General features: G+C 42.3%; 1 protein-coding gene across 4 annotated transcripts in view; it reads left to right on the forward strand.

Annotated features, from left to right (window-relative positions):
• The window catches only part of LATS2 (large tumor suppressor kinase 2), a 64,125-nt gene that overhangs the window by 16,124 nt on the left and 26,641 nt on the right, over positions 1-21,360 (forward strand). Inside the window, exon 2 of one of the 4 annotated variants that reach the window (XM_005879994.2) lies at positions 5,840-5,915. The exons of the other annotated variants lie outside the window; for them this stretch is intronic. Within the exon in view, the coding sequence (XP_005880056.1) occupies positions 5,889-5,915 (27 nt within the window). The 5' untranslated portion in view covers positions 5,840-5,888. The remainder of the gene's footprint in view (positions 1-5,839; positions 5,916-21,360) is intronic. 4 annotated transcript variants of the gene reach the window in all.

Here is a 21,360-nt window from a genome sequence, read left to right on the forward strand (position 1 = left end):
ACCTTAACTTTGATGTAAGGGATTGTTTCCGTTGCCAACTGTTTTCTTCCTTGCCAAGTAAGAGAGTTGTTGTGAACTCTTCAGTGATGCCTTCCCCAGGATATTTGCAGATGTGGTTGGGAAAAGTCATTTCATCCCCGACCTTTGCATGTCAGGTGCTGGGGTGCCAGGGTGCCGCCTCGCCTGTGCCCCGGCTCTCTGATCCCGATGAGGCTCTCTCTCCCTCCGATCACCATGGCGACCACAGGACACAGGCCATGGTAAAAGTTTACCCCCAACGGCCCCGCCCCCCCACCAGCCTGATCACCCACAACTGCCCTCCCCTCTTGGCCTCTAACCGCCTCTACCTCGGCCCCGCCTGGCCCGCACCCCAGCTCTCTCTCCCTCCGATCACCATGGCGACCACCGGGACGCAGGCCAGGCTCTCTCTGCCTCCAATCGCCATGGCGACCACAGAACGCAGGCCAGGCGGCACCCTTGGCCCCTGGGGGTGCTGCCTCGCCTGTAGCCCGGCTTTCCGATGGCGATCACCGGCAGGGGGGCAGGACAAAGGCTGCCCCTAGGGCTTCCTTTGCCCTGCCACCCGGCTCTTGCCTGCTGCCTGGGTTTCCGATCACTGTTCTTCCGTCCTTCCCCTTTCGCCTCCCATCATTGTGCCTATGTATACAAATTAACCGCCATCTTTGTTGGCGGTTAACCGCCATTTGGCAGTTAATTGCATATCACCCTAATTAGCCAATGGGAAGTGTAGCGGAGGTACGGTTAATTACCCTTTTTGTCTTTTATTAGATAGGAGGATTATCCATCAACCCACTATTTAGAGGCCATACATATGTGTGTGTGTGTGTGTGTGTGTGTTTCTTTTCTGGTTTGGTTAGCTTTTAGTTTGGAAAAATTTTTATAAGTAAGACAGCATAGTGAAAGGCCCATATATCCATCAGTTAGCTTCAACAGTGGTCACTATTCTTCCTTTCTTGTTTCATCTGTCTCTGGAGTTGTTTTTAAAATAAACATTTAATTCAAGTATAATATCCAGGATATTTTTTTAAAATATATTTTATTGATTTTTTTACAGAGAGGAAGGGAGAGGGATAGAGAGTTAGAAACATTGATGAGAGAGAAACATCGATCAGCTGCCTCCTGCACACCCCCTACTGGGGATGTGCCCGCAACCAAGGTACATGCCCTTGACCGGAATCGAACCTGGGACCCTTGAGTTCGCAGGCTGATGCTCTATCCACTGAGCCAAACTGGTTAGGGCCAGGATATTTTATTGAATATATTTTTATTGATTTCAGAGAGGAAGGGAGAGGGAGAAAGAGAAACATCAATGATGATGAGAGAGAACCATTGATCTGCTGCCTCCTGCACGCCCCCTACTGGGAATGGAGGCTGCAACCCAGGCATGTGCCCTTGACTGGAATTGAACCAAACGGGCTAGGGCTCCAGGATATTTTAAAAACAAATACTAGGCATCATATCATTTATCACCTATATATACTTAAACAGCTCTCTAAAAGACAAAACAAAAAAGATTGAAACACAAAAGACAAAGTAAAAACATAGTCCTCATACTGTTACCATAAATATAAAATTAACATATTTAATTTTAACAAAATTTTTATGACTACTTATTTAACATTTACAACTATTTACTGTATAAGTGAAATTAATATTTTTTGAGCAATTGTTATGTGGATATCACAAGCCCATGAAGAAGGTTCTACCATTGTCAATATTTTACAGGTGAACAAACCGGATCATAGGTTAAATTGCACAAGGTGAAGAGTGTAGGTACTAAGTAGTGGAACTAGAAATCATATCCAGATCTGGCTGTTTTTTATTTTGTAACTTGAATTCTTTCCCCTCAAATTAACATACAGAACATTTCTTCATACCAATAAAATCATTATTCTAAAAAGTTTCACATGTCATATGGTAGTCTACTATCTGCCATAATTTAACAAGTCTCTCTTTTTTTTTTAGACTATGAGATTGTTTCCAATTTTTACTATCCAAGAACTTTGTTCTGTCATTGTTTCATGCAAGTTAGTTTTGCCTCGAGGTTGAGTAACATTGAATAGTAGATTACATAGTAGTAAATGACTGGTGAACTAGAAGTAAACCCAAGTCATGTTTGCAGTCATCTTTCAGCAAGTGTTTACTAAACACCTGTTAGGTGCCATGCACTATGTTAAGCTTCGAGGACTCAGAGATAATCTGAGCCTAAGACCCTTCCTTTTAATGCCTGATTGATTCTGGACTCTTTCTCATTTACCAGTTAAACTCTTTGGTAGGTGTTTCCACTAATGGTAGAGGAGTTAGGGGGTGGTGGGAACCCTCATTCAATAACCATTATAAAAACTAGATTTTAAAAATTAAATACTTAAAGACACTGGAAAGTGTCCATAAACAGACATCACAGGAGATGTTTAATCTCCAAAAATTAATGGGAAATGATAAAAATTGGGAACTTGTGGCTTTCTAGCTCAAGAGTCTTAGACGTCTAACTCCCATAGCTACAGAAAATGGGACTGGGAGAGGGAGAAAAACCTCAGCCTTACTGACCAGAGTTCAGGCAGCTAGGAATGTAAACGGGAATTCTAGGCAGTGAAAAAATTACGGAAGGCATGAAGCTCAAATTCTGAGTGCAAACTCCCCCAAATCCCTGGCAACAGTTGAACAGTATGTGTGGGGAGAGGCAGGATACTCAGTCAGAAAGCAGGCATAGGCCAGAAAGAAATACATCCTTGATAGAAGAGCAATGTGGGGCCAGACTTGTGAGCTCTTACTGTGTTTTTAAACCATGTGCAGTGTAGATGGCATATAGTAAAACCCTTATGGGCTTAACGTTTCAGAGGACAGAGCATCTGGAAATTAGCGGTGAAAGGGGAAGGAATCCCTAGAAGCAAGAAAATTACAGAAAAACCAAGTCTCAGCTCTGAGGCTCTGCTTATGACTCATTACATAGGTATGAGAGAGACCACCACAAGGATGCCAGGTTAAAAAAATGAGAAGCCATAAGAAAGAACAGAGATATCAGTTCCTATGTGCTGTGGTTTGGAACCAGTCAGGTTACTGCCTGTGATAACAAAATCGCTAACCTCAGAACCCACGCAGAATGAAATGTTGCCGTGATGTATTATCCACAGTGTTCAGTTTTATGTGTTTTGGTTTTTCTAAATCTCATCCAAGGATATGTTTTTATTGATTTAAGAGAGGGGGGAGGGAGAAAAAGAAAGAAACATCTATGTGACAAACATCAATTGGTTGCCTCCCATACTCGCCCCAACCTGGGGTCGAGCCCACAACCCAGGTATGTGCCCTGACTGGGAATTGAACCCACAACTGAGTTACTTAGGTACTCAGCCAGGGCTACAGTGTCCAGTTTTTAACATGCAAAGTAAAAGGGAAGTGAGAAGTGAGACCCTTAGGAAATAAGACAGTCAATAGAAACTAACTTCTGGTGGCACCAGATGTTGGCTTTAGCATAAAGATTTAAAATACCTGTTTTTAAATGATTTAGGTGGTAAATTTTATGTGCTTTCTAAAAAGGAAACTATAATTTAAAAAAATATATTAAAAATATATCCACAAGCCTGGCCAGTGTGGCTCAGTGGTTGAGCATTCAACTAGGAACCAGGAGGTCACGGTTCAATTCCCAGTCAGGGCACATGTCTGGGTTGTGGGCTCGATCCCCAGTTTAGGGCGTGCAGGAGGCAGCAGATAAATGATTTTCTCTCATTGTTGATGTTTCTATGTCTCTCTCCCTCTCCCTTCCTCTCTGAAACCAATAAAAAAATATTTTAAAAACATATATATTCAAAAAATGAAATGAAAATGTGTCAAAAGAATTCAGAGAAAATATAGTAGTAATGAGTACACTAAAAGAAGTGCTAAAGGATATATAAGCAGGAATGAAGAGCACTAGAAATGGTAGATATCAATAAATTTAAAACACTAATTCTTTACTTTCTCTTAACTTTTTAAAATACTAGAGGCCCAGTGCACAAAAATTTGTGCACTTGGGGGGGGGGTCCCCTGAGCCTGGCCTGTGCCCTCTCAAAGTCTGGGACCCCGAGGGGGATGACCACCTGCTGGCTTAGGCCTGCTCCCCAGGGGATTGGGCCTAAGCTGGCAATCAGACATCCCTCTGGCAGCCCGGCAGCCCTTGTTTAGCTTCTATAATTGAAACTTTGTTGCCGTCACTGGAGCTGAGAACCGGCTCCTGCTCGCTGCAGCTCTGAGGCCACGGCCTGCTGAAAGCAGGTATCTGGGGTTTGTTTAGCTTCTATAATTGAAACTTTGTTGCCGTCACTGGAGCTGAGAACCGGCTCCTGCTCGCTGCAGCTCTGAGGCCACGGCCTGCTGAAAGCAGGTATCTGGGGTTTGTTTAGCTTCTATAATTGAAACTTTGTTGCCGTCACTGGAGCTGAGAACCGGCTCCTGCTCGCTGCAGCTCTGAGGCCACGGCCTGCTGAAAGCAGGTATCTGGGGTTTGTTTAGCTTCTATAATTGAAACTTTGTTGCCGTCACTGGAGCTGAGAACCGGCTCCTGCTCGCTGCAGCTCTGAGGCCACGGCCTGCTGAAAGCAGGTATCTGGGGTTTGTTTAGCTTCTATAATTGAAACTTTGTTGCCGTCACTGGAGCTGAGAACCGGCTCCTGCTCGCTGCAGCTCTGAGGCCACGGCCTGCTGAAAGCAGGTATCTGGGGTTTGTTTAGCTTCTATAATTGAAACTTTGTTGCCGTCACTGGAGCTGAGAACCGGCTCCTGCTCGCTGCAGCTCTGAGGCCACGGCCTGCTGAAAGCAGGTATCTGGGGTTTGTTTAGCTTCTATAATTGAAACTTTGTTGCCGTCACTGGAGCTAAGAGCCGGCTCCATGGCCCCGGCTGGCTGAAAGCAGGTATCCGGGGTTTGTTTAGCTTCTATAATTGAAACTTTGTTGCTTTTGGAGCTCAGAGCCGGGCCGCGGCAGGCGGGGAACCTTGGCTTCCTCCATCACTGGAGCAAGCAAGCCTCCTGCTTGCTTCAGCTGCGTGGCTGCCGGCCTCCATCTTTGTTGGTGGTTAATTTGCATATCTCACTGATTAGCCAATGGGAAGCGTAGCGAAGGTATGGTCAATTACCCTTTTGTCTTTTATTAGATTAGATAGGATGTCAGTATTTAAAGGAAAAATAACACTACTAATGGGCTTGTCACACATAAAGGTATAAGGTAGAACAACATGGATAGGGATTAAGTGGAATTATATTGTTGCAAGTTTCCTTTTTTCTCCTGACAATATAAATAAACATTCAAGTGGATTGTGATAAGTTAAAGATGTATGCCGTAGTCTTTAGAGCAATCACTAAGATATAATTTGAAGACAAAGAACTAGTCAATTGAGGAATTAAAATGGAATTTTAAAAAAATTGATTAACATGAAAGGAAATAGGGAAGGAGGGACAAAGGAACAAAAACCAGATGAGATAAATAGAAATGGCAGACCTAAATAAAATCATATTAATACTTATACTCACTGTAGAGGGATTAAGCACTCCAATACAAAGGAGAGATTGTTATCCTGAATAAAAAAGCAAGATCCAACTATATCCTACCTACAAGACACACTTTAAAAAATTCTTTTAGCCTTGGCTGGTGTTGCTAAATTAGAACATTGGCCCTCGCACAGAGGGTCGCAGGTTTGATTCCTTGTCAAGAGCATATATCTGGGTTGCAAGTTCAATCTCCAGCCCCGGTCGGGGTGCAGGAGGCAACCAATCGATGTGTCTCTAAAATCAATAAAATAAAATAAGAAAGATGGTTCTACTCATCTTGGTACCTTTCTTCTCAAGAAATCCTGCACAGGTGTTCCTGCAAAGGTGTCTACCAGTCCCTCCACTGATGCCAACCAGAAACTTCTCCATCAAGGTACATAAGTATACTTCATTAAAGGTGTACAGACACAAAGGGAGAATGATGTAATTGATAATAAATTCACACAGAAGTATACATGGGAAGCCCTAGTTTACTAGCTTCTGCATATATGTCAGTGGCTCAGGAGACACAGTCAATGCCTGTAGGCCTACACTGTTCAGTCCTGGCCTGAGCCCTGGAAATGGGGATTGTCTGAGTTGAAATGCTGGCTGAGTCTGTGATACACATTTGACTTGGAAAACTCCAGGCAAAAAAGAGAATGTAAAACATCTGAGAATTTTTTTAAAAAGATTTGTTATGCACCTGTTTTCTTTTTTTAATATGTTTTTATTGATTTCAGAGAGAAGAAGGGAGAGGGAGAGAGAGAAACCTCAATGATGAGAGAGAATCATCGATCCACTACCTCCTGCACACCCCCCACTGGGGGAGATCAAGCCCGCAACCTGGGCATAAGCCCTGACCAGGAATCGAACCGTAACCTCACGTCCCACAAGTGGATGCTCAACTACTGAGCCACGTCAGTCGGGCCTCACTTTTTTATTTGACAATCTAAGGGAAAAGAGGTCAGTGCCCCTGACTAAAATAGTCAGCTGTTGCATGTTTTAAAAAATCTGTGGGCCCAGCTGGCGTGGCTCAGTGGTTGAGCGTTGACCTATGAACTAGGAGGTCACGGTTCGATTCCCGGTCAGAGCATATGCCTGGGTTTCAGGCTTGACCCCCAATGTGGGGCATGCAGGAGGCAGCTGATCAATGATTCTCTCTCATCATTGATGTTTCTATCTCTCTCCCTCTCTGAAATGAATAAAAGTATATTAAAAAAGAAAATCTGTGGCTCACCAGTTTAAAATTGCTGCTTTAGAGTTTTTCTGACCAGACCACTGGCACTACAGTCATCCTCATTAAAACTTCAACCCTTCAACCAAGTTAGAAAGGGTAACTTTTATAATTTTATAATTGCTTATTATCATTATTTTAAATGGTAGTTTATACTCATTATAGGAAACATTAGGCACTGGAGGTGAAGAAAACAAGCAATTGAGAATCTTACCTCTGAAAGACAACTGCTAGTAAGATTAAATTGTTAACAATAATATTTTGATACTAGAGGCTCGATGCACAAAATTCCTGCATGGGTAGGATCCCTAGGCCTGGCTGGCAAGCAGGGCCTATCTGTGGGATGACCAGTGGGGCGATCAGGGGGCCCCTGCTGGCACCCGCCTTGGCTGGCCTGGGGCCTGTGGGCTGGGGGCAGTTCCTGCATTGAGCGTCTGCTCCCTAGTGGTCAGTGCACGTCATAGTGACTGGTCGTTCCACCATTCGGTCGATTTGCATATTAGGCTTTTATTATATGGGATGTACACACTTCAATCTTTTTGTATGTATATGTTTTATAAGAGAACAAATTAGAATCACATTGTTTTGGAATCTCGCCAACTTTCTGATTTTTACAAAAGGCTTTATAAAGGTTTATCATTTTGTGGATTACTGCTATTCCTCCATATTCCACTTCTTTTTTTACATATTTTTATATTTATTTATTTATTTATTTATTTATTTATTATCTATCTATTGGAAGGGAGAGGGAGAGAGAGATAGAAACATCAATGATGAAAGAGAATCATTGATTGGCTGTCTCCTGCACGCCCCACACTGGGGATCAAGCCTGCAACCCGTGCATGTTCCCAGACCAGGAATTGAATGGTGACCTTCTGGTTTGTAGGTTGATGCTCAGCCACTGAGCCACACCGGCCAGGCCATATCCCACTTCTTTTTTCTTCTTGTGTTCAAACCTGTTCATGTCATTTTTCAGATTGATGTTTTGTTTTCATAGTTAAATATTTTACTTTTTTTGTGAAGATCTGTGAACTCACTTGGATGCCACAGGACATTTTCCCAAAGTCCCCTGATCTTTTTCTTAGCCAATAGCTAAGAAAATGTGTCATTAATTGGACCTCCTTTCTATCCTTTTGGAATTCTAAGATCTCATTTAATTGTTGGTCCTGGATTTCAGCAGACTCAGGGACTAAGTGTTCTCATTAAGGGTGTTCCATCACTGCCTACTTTCATTAGGTGTCCTGAGCAGATGGTTTTGAATGAAGACAGATTCAGACTGCAAGTGGTCTGTGTGGAGTGGAACCACAGACTGAAAGCCCAAGGATCTGTTTCTCTTGCAGTTGTGTTTTATTCTACCCCACGCATTTGTTTCCAACCTTTAAAACTCAGGAGTTTCATTTAAAAAATTAAAGGAAAAAGGAGCTAGATAGAAACTCACATCTGAAACCTATATGTTCATGTTGACCAATGTCACCGCAATAAATTTAATAATAATAAAAAAATAACCAGGAGTTTTCACATTAAAATTTGGGCTTTTTGCTTCCCTTGAAAAGCAGAAGCCATGACTCATCTCTCGTGTGGAAGCTGGTTCCAGGGCTCTTGGGTGACTTCTGAGCCCTCTGTTGGTGCTGACACAGGAGGAGGACTCTTTACCCCAAGCCCAGGGCAGCTGCTTACCCAACACAGCAGTGAAGGATGGGCTGTGCTGGGGACCACCGTGCTGGCTGGAGGAGCACCCCAACGGTCATCCCTTCCAGAAACTGCCCACTCCTTCCTTTAAGCAGATAGGAGCTCAAAACCTTTGCTTAAAAAAAGGAAGATCAAAATGCTTAGTTAGGTAGGGGACCTATAGCCCACCAGGAGAAGATGGCCTGTCCATGCTCTCTCAAAAGGTGCTATGCTTCAGCACATCTGTGGCCAGGCCGTTTGTCAAGCTTGTGCAGCCACCTGTTCAGGTATATGGTATCAAAGGTAGCTATGACACTGCTCTTTATTCTGCTGCATCTAAACAGAATAAACTGGAACAAGTAGAAAAGAAATTGTTGAGAGTAGCACATTTCTTGAAGGAACCCAAAATGGCTGCTTTGATTTTGAATCCCTTTGCAAAGCATTCTGTTAAAGAGAAAAGCCTGAGTGGCATGATCTCGCATCCAACCTGATCAATTTGCTTGCTGAAAATGGTCACTAGACCAACACCCCAGATGTTATTTCTGCCTTTTCTACCTTGATGAATGTCCACCATGGAGAAGTCCCATACACAGTGACCACTGCATCTCCTTTAGATGAAGCCATTCTTTCTTAATTAAAAGCAAAGCAAAACAAACAAACAAAAAAATACAGCCCTGAATAACTTCCTAAGTAAAAGCCAAATAATTGAAATTGAAAGTTAAGATTGACTCGTCAATCATGGGTGGAATGATTGTATTGGAGAGAAATACATTGATATGCCTGCAAAAACCAAGATTCAGAAGCTGAGCAAGGCTATGCAGGAGGTTTTCTGAAAGTGTTGATTTTTCTGTCAGTAAAATTCTTAAACTGGGAGAAACAATAAAATGCTTCCTGAACTGAAAAAAAAAACTTTTTTTTTTTTTTAATGCTTAGCATGGGGACTATAAAACACCAGCCATTGGCAAAGCATCCAGCTGTAGAGTAAAAGGGGAATTTTTATATACAATCAAGATAATAGCTGTGTCCCAGAAAAGTGGTCTTATCTTTTAATGCTGGGCAATGTGGCTTGTTTATCCCCCAGAGAGTATCTGGTATCTGGAAAATCCCTTTGTGGGGATAATGAGGATCTTTTTTTCTCCATCAGAGTGAGTAACTGTTTATAGCAACGTCAGTTTCTCAAAAACACATAAATGAACCCTCACTCTCATATCTACGTTGACTTTGTGTATGTGTCTGTAATGTTCCTCATCTCTGTTCCCCTTCTTGCTTGAGTTTTTAACCTCTCTGATTCAGGTGTTAAAAACAGGTTTCCTAAAAGCTCCTCGACAATGAAATAGAAAGCTTAACTCTGACTTCAGTGTAGCTTCCTTCCGTCTCTTCAAACATTTAGAAAGGGGACAAGATTTACTCTGTTTAGAATTAGGGCCAATGGGAGCAAGGTCCTATGCATGATAGGGGGCGAGCTTTCTGACAGTATGGTCTGAAAATGACTTGTCGGGGGTTAGACTCCACGGGCATTGGGAGAGGAGAGGTCAGGGCTTGTGCTGAGGATGTCTAGAACATCAAGCTAAATGCATGGCCTGATCAACAGTGCTTAACCCTTACCACAGCGTTATTAGACTTGTGTGGAGCTCTGAAAATCACGAGCAAGGAAAGACACACATATACATATACATATACATATACATATACACACACTCATACACATTTACATACACTGCATATACATACTTGCACTCACATACATATACACATATTTACATTTACCTACAAACACATACCTTCAAATGCACACATGCAAACTCACATATGCACACTCACACACATTTACATGCAAACACATGCACACTCACACATACACACACTGACATACACCATTCTCTCACATGACTCATGTGGGTACAGGTCTGGGTTCCAGCCCTGCGGGTTCAGATTTAATTGCTTGCGGGTGAGTTCTAGCCACTGGTATTTAAAAACCTCTTCAGCAAGTTTGAAGACCCCCTTTACTCCAGTCACTTAGTGTCACAAATGAAACCAACTCCTGTGATTTGAGGATGACAGTATGAAGCAAGTCCCTGTGCAGGTTTTGTTATTTCCTGTCACAGTGGTTTGTAGCACTGAGGAAGTGGAGGAGTTTTTACTGACTGCTTTGTGACAGTGGTTCTGTGAGAGGCGCTCTGGAGCTGTCAGAGGAGGCCAGTTGATTTGTGCTAGAGTGCGTGCGATGACAGCAGGAGGCCCAAGCATCAGGGGTCCTGGAACAGGCGTGGGAAGTTTTTACTGAGAACAGTAGGAAAACTGAACATCTGAGTTAAATAGAAGCACAGGAGAGTTAGGGCTTGGAGAAGGTTTTATTTTCTCTGGAACCTTTACCAGTATGTGCACATCAGAAATGGCCTCTAAAAGCACTTTTAGTTATGGAAACTTTTAGCATGTTCAGAAGTAGAGAGAATGGAATAATGAGCTCTTTAATACTCGTTGCCCAGCTTTAACCAAGACCCATGTGCTGCTTTGTCCATCCCTTCCTCCCAGGCTCCCTTCAAATAAATCCCAGACACCAGACCAAGAAGTACCCTTCAGTGTGTTGGCAATCAAGGATATCTCCCACCAATGACGTGGCTTAAAGATGATAAAGTGAATGTGGAGAAAACAGAAAGGTTAAGCAACTTCCAAGTTGTGGGCCAGTGTATTGTGAATACTGGTGTGACGGAACTGATAGTGGTCATATTAGTAACAACAACACCAGCATGGCATGTCCATAGGAAAGGTGCTGTGTGAAAGGATAGGGTTTAGCTCCTGTCCCCTGGCCTGGTGCAAACACTTCCTGAGGACAGAAGTGCAGTGCTTACCAGTGGGAGGGACTGTCCACAGGGCTGGGCAGTGTGACTCAGGTGTGCCGGCTTCATGCAGGGCAACATCTGTGACATTGAGCCAGGTTTGAGAGCACTGTGTGGTGATTTTTCCCTCTTGATATTCTGTTTTAAGTAGAAGCAAGGTCTTGTGAATTGGAAATGCCATTTTATTTATGGAGATTGGTTTCCTCACATACATTCTCTGAGATGCTTCCTAAGTATATTGCCTGGACCTAGAGGCAGTGCACTGAGCACTGGATTTTCTTTCACTAAAAGGATTAGAGTGGCAACTCAGAGGCACAGCAGCCTCTTCCCAAGCTTCATCTAACTGGTACACTGAGAAGTGGACTTACTTATGCCACATGTGCCTTCTTCCTTTGACGAAAATCTTGCCAGGCTCACCTGTGTCACAGGAAGACTTTGTGTTGTGCTTTCAGGTACATTACTAGTACTTGTGAACTGGCTGACTTGAGGTCTATGTGGAAGGTAAAGGATATTAACAAGAGAATCCATGTTCCCCTTCTCTAAAAAATCGTACCACTGAAAAAACAAATAAGCCTAGTTTTGTTTTGAGGGATTAAAGTTATTTAATAAAATATTCAAGCAAAAATACAACATGATTTTATTTTTCTAAATGTGTAATTCATCAAAACCTTTCAGCGGTATGTTGTCACTATAATAGCTGACATTCACTGGGCGCCGACTGTATACCAGACATGAAGAAGTAGGTGTGGTTGGTAAATCTGCTTCTCAGAGGAGGCATGACAGTGATTAAGGGTGGGTCCTCATACCATACAGGTAGACTGAGGCTGATCCAGTGTTCAAACCTGGAGGTTTGGCTCCTGACTACTTAACCGGCCACTTCCAGTGGGTAAGAGGACGGCTACAGAAGAAGGAGAATTAACCAGAAAGAGGGACTTTGTACTTTTCTGAGAGTATTGATATGAAATAGCCTCTTCTGGGGCATCTAGATGACAAATGTCAGAAAAGTCTTCCTGGCCTCCTGCTGCCCAAGCAGTGTGTTTGCCAGGTGTTTCCTGGTCTTCCCTCATCAAAGCCCAGATAACCCTGTGGGAGTATCCTTCCCCTTCTGATCCCTTACTCCCTCACACAGTATTTTCTTTCTTTTTTTAAAAAATATATTTTATTGATTTTTTACAGAGAGGAAGGAAGAGGGATAGAGAGAAACATCAATGAGAGAGAAACATCGATCAGCTGCCTCCTGCACACCCCCTACTGGGGATGTGCCCGCAACCAAGGTACATGCCCTTGACCGGAATTGAACCTGGGACCCTTCAGTCCGCAGGCCGACGCTCTATCCACTGAGCCAAACCGGTTAGGGCCCTCACACAGTATTTTCATCTGCCCTTTGGCAAGGTGTTTTGCCTTACTACCTCAGAGTAATAAATTCCTCCATTGTCATTGCAGACCTAGCTCATTAGCTCACACTTAAATGCTATGGGTAGGATCCATGCCAAGTCAAGAAGAAACTTGCCTTTCTTTATTTCCTTAAAAAGTATTTTTTAAAATCAATGTTTACTTTCCCATCAAAGTCTGAGTATTTTACACATGCCTAAATGGATTGTCTTAGGTTTTAGAGACCTTTTTTACCATTAACTTACATTTCTGTTAACTAGCTGGTGATCCTATGTATAAATGAAAAGGACCCAGAAGAGTAAAACTAGGCCAACTTACAATGTCCTGCTTCTACTTGGTAGCTTTAAATTTAGAGGTTAAAAGAGGATTGAGGGGATGGCATTTTCCAAAGTCTCACATTATTTATTAAATTTTAGAGGGAGAGAGAGAGAGCAAGAGCGAGAAACATCAATTTGTTGTCCCACTTATTTATGCACTCATTGCACTCATTGGTTGATTCATTAGTTTATTCTTTTTTGTTTGTTAATTCTCACCTGAGGATATTTTTCCCATTGATTTTTTTTTTATTAGAGAGAGTTCCAGGGAGGGAGGAAGAGAGAGAGAGAGACATAAAGAAACATCGATGTAAGAGAGACACATTAATTGGTTGCCTCCTGCATGCACCCCGATTGGGCCAGGGATGGAACCTGCAATCCAGGTACGTGCCCTTGACCAGAAATTGAACCTGTGACCCTTCAGAGCTCGGTCTGACGCTCTAACTGAGCGGCACCGGCCAGGGCATCATTGGTTGATTCTTGTGCCCTGACTGGGGATTGAAGCCACAACCTTGGTGTATCGGGACAATGCTCTAACCAACTTAACTACCTGGCCAGGGACAAAAATCTCACATTATTAATGTGAAGAAATGAGTTACCTTTAGGGGAAGGTGTTGGTTGATGACAGCTCCCAAGCATTTTAGCAAAGTGTTTTTTCCAAATTGCAGAGAAATCCTTGAATGGATCAAACAATGTAGGTTGTGAATAGCAATGCAGAGAATCACATTACAGTTAAATATGGGTGCTGCTTTTATGAAATAGTGAGTCATAGTAAAACACACTTCTTGATAGAAGGCTGATTTTTCCTGCATGGGAGGGTGATGAGATAGGCTCAGTGTTTCATTTTAAGTACCAGGCAGTTTTTGACAGCTTTGCTGATGGAGTGTTGCCTCCTCAAACTACCACGAGACTTCACATTCCTTAGAAACCTGGTAGAGAAGCACTTAAAACCAACATGAAATTATTTCCGGTTTTGCCTTATTCTCCTCTGTAGGACGAATTTTTTCTCATGAGTAATTTGGTGCCTAATTATTCTTACGTCTGAGAACAAATGCATGGCTAAGGGTTTTGTGAGGTGTTGTCCTTTTGTCCAGACTTGGGACAAAGGGAGTTGGACTTAACAACAGGAAATGAGGTGGGCAGGTACCAACTCTGTCCTGGTTATCGAGTTACTTAGGTGTTCCATGGAGTTTTATAAATGAGAGGTTTTCTGGCCAATTTCTTACTGTGAAATTAACAAACCAGTTGCCTGCTGTAGGTATAGAGAATGCTTGACTTTTACTTGAGGTCACATAAGAGGCTGCTTTCAGTGTCTTAGTATTTGCGGCAGAATGGTGATGTTTCCAGGGTGTAGGATGAGGGTGAAATGAGAAGGAAGATTTCCCTCCCATTTTTAAAGGAATTAAATGGTATAAAAAGGGAAATGGAGCTTTTACAAACTGCTGGTTATAGAAAATAAATTGCACAATTGCCTGAATTCTATTTTAACATACACCTAAGAAAGTTTTAAAAATTGGCCATTAATGAAGCCATAGATATTTTGGTTGTCATCTTATTTTATTTTATTTTTTTGTTGTTGTTAATCCTCACCCAAGGATATTTTTCCATTGATTTTTAGAGAGTGGAAGGGAGAGGGAAAGACAAAGAGAAACATTGATGTGAGAGAAACACATTGGTTGCTTCCTGCACGAGCCCTGACCAGGGCCCGGGTTAGGGAGGAGCCTGCAACTAAGGTATGTGCCCTTGACTGAATTGAACTCGGGACTCTTTGGTCTGCAGGCTCTGCTGAACCCAACCAGCTAGGGCAGTCATCTTTTTAATATATATGTACATATACATATTTTTATTGATTTCAGAGTGGAAGGGAGAGGGAGAGAGAGGGAAACATCAGTGGTGAGAGAGAATCATTGATTGGCTGCCTCCTGCACGCCCCTTACTGGGAATCGAGCCCACAACCCAGGCATGTGCCCTAATTGGGAATCAAACCATGACCTCGTGGTTCATAGGTCAACACTCAACCACTGAGCCACACCAGCTGGGCACTTGTCTTCTTATTACAGAAGTTTGGGAGTAAGTTTTGTCTGGGTTTTAGGTGAGTTAATATATGCATTACTATACGGACTGCTAGTTATGTTAGATCGTCGTAAGGATGTATGGGTGTTAACTTCCAACATATCTCAGAAATTGTGAATAAGCGGGTGAGATATCCGACCCCTGCCAGACTCCTGTCCTCACTGACTCTCAAACATGTGGCCTCTTCTAGGACAGGATCCTGGCAGGAACAACAAACCCCACCCAGCATGAGAAGCAGCTTCTGCCGGCCTCAGTCAGTCTTCGAGCTGCCTATGCCTTTATCTCTTCAGCCAGCCTGGACTTACTGCCAGCAGCTGGTATCCAAACTCCTCAGAGTGAGGGATTTGATGCTGGAAGGAGAGTAAAGATGTGTTAATAAACCATTTTTGCCAAAGTGCAGGAGAGCTGACCCTTGGAACAACAAGATGTAAACTGCATGGTTCACTTATACATGAGTTTTCTTCAATAAATACTGAGAGTGTATTTTCTCTTCCTTACAATTTTCTTATCTAACACTTTCTTTTCTCTAGCTTACCTTATTGTAAGAATACAGTCTATTATACATATAACTTACAACATATGTTGTTAATCAGTGTTTCAGTAAGGTTTCTGGTCAACCATAATCTATTAGTTTACATTTTGGGGGAGTCAGAGTTGTATGTGGATTTTGACTACATGGGCGAGTCAGCACCTCTAACTGTTTCTCTTTGTCTTTCCCTCTCCTTTCCACTCTCTAGTTAGAGGTGCTGCCCTGTTCAAGGGTTAACTGTAAGCTCTCAGTCATCATTCGAATATTATTGGACCAAGAGAGTTATACAGTTATACAGTTTTACCTGTCATTGATTGATTTCATAAAGGTGCCTTCTGTGTGTCAGGCACGGTGTTAGGCTAAAGACATTCAATAATGAGCATAAGAGACCTGACAGACCCTCAAGGAGTTTATAACCAGCCAACAAATGCATTTTCAATATCTTTTTTTCAAAACTAACGTAATTATCATAAAATAGACTTCTTGTAATAATTTAGATTGCCTAGCGGGAAAAAAAAAAAGAATGTTATGTGTCATTAGTGAATTTCTGAGAAAGTAGTTTTATTTAGTTGAATCTGTAAAATTAAACCATTCAACAAATATTTTTTTAAATTACTATGGTCCTTTCCTTGGCCCTGTGATGTTTATTTGTGTTGCTCAAATTGGACTTTAAGGCTGATAGCAGCAGCGCTGACTGCAAAAACAGATTTTTTCAGTTGAATAAAATCAGCAAAACTCTGAATTCGCTGGCTGACAGCCTTCCGGATTTGGACTGCCATTTCCACACACCTTCTCAGCATCTCCACCATCTGAATGAGTTTATTGCAAGACCTTCCCAGGTGTGATTTTCAAGTATACATCAAGCACATCCTTTCCATTCAGACATACTCCCTTCACCCCAGTTTTTTAGGGAAGGTCATGCTTATCAAAATTCCAGTATTCTATTAAGCCAGAACAACGTGCATGTTTGTTCAACCTGATTGTGTTATTGTTTTCTCTGGCTGGTGTGTCTCAGTATTGGAATCTGTTTCCATCAGATCACTCAGCCTGAGAGCATAGCTAATTGTCCTCTGTGGTCTCTCATCTGTGAGGGAACAAATAAGAAGGAAGGCTGCTGGATCCTGCACACAAACCTCACATTGTCCTGTTCTTGTTTGTAGAATCATTTTCTTTTACCCTCTTTTTCTAAATTATTTAGCACTTTAATTCCACTTATTTCAATTTAATGACCTACACAAGTTTAATGGGAGGACAAGAAAAAGGACATTCCAACATGAACATAAAAGGGACTCAAGTAAATCAGAACTCTGTGTGGGCCTTGAGACAAAGGTCTGGACTTTTATCACTTCAGCCTTATTAGTGAGCCTTTCAGACAAGCCTGCCTTTGTCTTTTCTGTCTGCTTTAGATATCATCTGTAGAAGCCTGGGCTCATCCCATGGATTTTGGAATTCACAAACACTGATCTTTGCTCTTTTTTTGTTGTTAACCCTCACCCGAGGATATTTTTTTCATTGATTTGTTTTTGTTTTTTTAGAGAGAGAGAGTTGAGGGGCGGGGGGGGGGGGAGAGAGAGAGAGACATTGATGTGAGAGAGACATCAATTGGGTGCCTCCCTCATGGATCAAATCTGAAACCCAGGTACGTGCCCTTGACCGATAATTGAACCCCTGACCCTTTGGTCTGTGGGCCGACGCTCTAACCACTAAGACAAATCAATCAGGCTCCGTTTCTAAAAGGCACTGAACTCCCTTTTCACCGTGATATCACATAAGAGCTATGATGACACATTAAGCAGAGTAATGGGATAGTAATTTGGTGTGGCTAGTGCACACATATAAGCTGAATACTATGCGGCACTTGTTTTTGCGACCCACTCTTGTATGTTTGTTTTTATAATAGTATATTATAAACATCTCCCCATGTGATTAAATTTTATTTTCTAGCACATTGTTTTGTTTTATTAAAATATACTTTTATTGATTTAAGAGAGGAAGGAAGAGGGAGAGAGAGATAGAAACATCAATGATGAGAGAGAATCATTGATTGGCTGCTTCTGCACTCCCCCCACCAGGGATTGAGCCGGAAACCTGGACATGTGCCCTGACTGGGAATTGAACTGTGACCTCCTGGTTCATAGATCTATGTCTAGCACATTGTTTTTAAACAGTGTTGTATTCCACTGAATGGCTGATAGACCTTAGTTTTTTGGGGGACACTTGGGTTGTTTGCAGTTTTTTACTCAAAAGTCACACCCACATAGGTATACCAGTACATTTAATTAAATGTTTAATAGCCTGACATGACTTCAGGGCCAGAAAGAGTAAGTACTGTTTAAGACCAGAAGATTTGACAACAGATGATTTGAGACAACAGAAGATTTGAACCAATTGCAAGAGGAATTTCTGGATAGTTGCCTGAGAGGGAAGGTGGGGAGACAGGAGCAGGTGCAAAGGAAAAAGGTCTCCAGGAGGCTGAATTAGACATGAAATGTGCTGTTCCTGCTTTCTGAGAGCTTCAGGGTGCTTGGGAGACTGAGTTGTGAAGGGGCTGTGCTTTCAGATATGTGCTCACTCATTAGTTCATTGCCTGGAGCCTGATCCGGCAGCTCCGATTTGCCTGGCACATTGGGCACAGACATAAATATGACTCATTTCTGGCCCAGAGAACCTATAGGACAGTATTAGGATTGTGAAGAAAGAGTATGGTCCGTGGGACCAACAGAATTCGAGCTTTGGTATTACTATTAAATATGTTTGGTGCTCATTGATGATAATGTTATATTTCAACATTTATAAAAGTAGAGAGAAAAATGGAGCATGTTTTTCCCCCCACATTTATTTCAGAGACTTTCAAAAGAAATATTGTGTTACACACAGAGCTGAGCTCATTCAGTCTCCCTCGCTCTCCAGAGGCAGCTACTAGCCTAGGTTAATTTTCTCATTCCCATTTATATTTTACTAGTGGCCCAGTGCATGAATTCGTACACATCAAAAGGAAATTAATTAGAAGAAATATTTTAATATCATTATTCGCCCTTTCTCTATAATAGTAGTGTCAACCAAATTCACGATCAACAATGACAGATCGAAACACACGTGTGTGATTTGTGCCAGCGTGAGCTTTATATGTATCATGCATGCACAAGTCAACTTAGCCTTTTATAAATATAGAATAAACTTGCTTGATTAGACCTGCTTTCTGATTTAGCTAAACTTTTCCCAGCCCAGTGAAGCACGCCAACTTCTCTTTCAGGTAATTGTCAGAAACACAGCAGTAAGTATCAACACAAAGCAGATTATTATTGTAGATCACGCAGGGAGAACAAAGGATAAAATATTTAACTGCAGCAATCTTGGACTATATTCTGTGCAGTGAGAAAACCTGAAGTAATTTTCAAGGTCCACCATTTCTTATTTTCAGTTGGATCAAGTTTCTAAATCTCTGTTTTCTGGCTAATGAAAAGAAAATAGGATTCCACTGAGTCTCCTATCTACCTACTCCAGGACTTCTGTGAGGATCAAATGAGATGAGGCACGGGAAAACCCTTCACAGAAATTTGGTTAAAGTGTGAAATGTTTGCACCTGGTTATAAAGCAAGTCTTGTTGTTCCTGGGCTCAAGAAACTTCAGGGAGGTTAGTCGTTGCTGGGGAGAGGAAGCTGGGCGTTGCTACGTGACGTCATTACCCGGCACCCACGGTGACCGTTTCGGGCTGGGCTGCACTGTGGGTTGCATTTTGTGCCTTGGGGTCTCAGCAGCATTGGCTGCAATTTGGTGGGGTGTCTCTCCGGGGTGGTGGCGGGGCCTGTGTCCCACTTGGGGGAAGCGAGTGTTGCTTTGTGGGCTCCAGGTCCACAGTGCCGTTTCTCTGTGTGCGTCATGGCAGCTCCTGCGTTGAGCGTCTGCACCCTGGTGGTCAGTGCATATCATAGTGACCGGTCAGATTGTTGGACACTTAGCATATTAGCCTTTTATATATATAGATATTTTTACTACAGAAGCATAGTACAAGCAAGCTACAGTATTATTATACAAGTCTTTGTTTTTAAATGTATTTTTTATTTCAGAGAGGAAGAGAGAGATAGAAACATCAATGATGAGAGAGAATCATTAATTGGCTGCCTCCTACATGCCCTGTACTGGGGACCGAGCCCACAACCTGGGCATGTGCCCTAACTGGGAATCGAACCGTGAGCTCCTGGTTCATAGGTGGACACTCAACCACTGAGGCACACTGGCCTCTGAGAGTGGCCAGTCATTCAGTGTGGCACGTGATGGATTACAGTTGGGGGGCCCACAGGGGCCATAAAGGACAACACTGTGTAGGTGGGCCCTGGGAAAGGGGGTTCCAACCAATTTCAGAAAGGCCAGGATGAGAGAAGGTGCCCCTGATTCAGGCATTGGCAGAATAGGGGGTTTATGTGTATGTTTGACGCACTTTTGCTGAGATTTCATTTTCTGGATATAGACATAATACAGACTTATTATAGAAGATTTGGAAAATGTAAGAAAAGTGTGAAGAATATAAAATTCACATCTGATCCTACCTACTACAGAGATGATGGCAGTGTTAACATCTCAGGTTGTTTCCTTTACTGCATATTTAATTATATGTCCTCATCAATAATGATAATTTTTCTCGAATTGTGAAGTTTTGTGAGGTGGTTCAGTTGGGGGCACTGGGGGCACTGAGAGTTGTTGGTGACAGTTACTGGCATGGAGAATCCTGGTGATGGAACCACAGGGTCTTGATTCTCTTCACATTGAATAGATATTGGTGCCCTTATTTCTAAACCCATGATCAGTCTCTCTTCTCCCCATCTTTCGCATGCACCCGCCTACACCCACATAACATACAGACTCTGACCCCTCTGAAGGCCTGGCCCACGCCCCATCCCCTGCACAGGAAAGCTTCCTGGCCCTGCCAAGCCTGTAGAGGGTCTTCACATGCCTGGGCTCACTCCTAAGAAATGACATTGAAAACTTTCTCCTTCCTAAGAAAAATTGGGGGCAGAGAGAGGATGTTTGTCATCTGAACTTGGTAAAAGATATTCTTGCCCTATTGGGCAGAGTAAGAATTTAAATGGAGCATTCTACTTATTAAGTATATTAAAATGAGCACACAGGGGTTTTTTTTACATAAGAAAATTTATATCACTATTGGCAGTGCATGGCCTGAGATTTCACTCTTAGAAACATAGAATTTAAAAGAAAATTTTACCAGTGTGACTCAGTTGGGCGACATCTCATGCACTGAAAGGTTGCCAGTTCAATTCCCAGTTAGGGCATGCCCGGGTTTCGGGCTCGATCCCTGGTAGAGGGACTGCGGGAGGCAGCCAATCAGTGTTATGCTCTCACGTCGATTTTTCTCTCTTCCTCTCCCTTTTTCTCTCTCTCTCTAAAAAAAAAGAAAATTTCAACTGGTCTTCACAACCAAGTCTTAAACTGAACAATTGGATGTTAAAAGTAGTGTTGAAAAATGCAAACTGTTACAGAGATTCTGACTGAGCCTTTAGTGATGAGAATTAAAAGTTAACCCCCAGTAAGTATCCCCTTCAAAGTTTTACTGTTACTTTTCCTGAAAAAACAAACAAACAAAAAAACACCATAAAATGTAACTAATAGCCAGGGAATTTCAATTTTCACCTCCATCTTTCCTAACTAAAATATACATTTTAATAAATTGTTTAATAAAGTATATTATGTCTTTCAAGGGTACAGAGTAAAAGTAGCAGGTTCCTGTCATCCTTCTTAGATGAGCTTCTGGCTTTCTACATCTTCCCATTCACTTG

The sequence above is a fragment of the Myotis brandtii genome, unplaced genomic scaffold (assembly GCF_000412655.1).
Source record: "Myotis brandtii unplaced genomic scaffold, ASM41265v1 scaffold62, whole genome shotgun sequence".
Classification (NCBI taxonomy): Eukaryota; Metazoa; Chordata; class Mammalia; order Chiroptera; family Vespertilionidae; genus Myotis; species Myotis brandtii.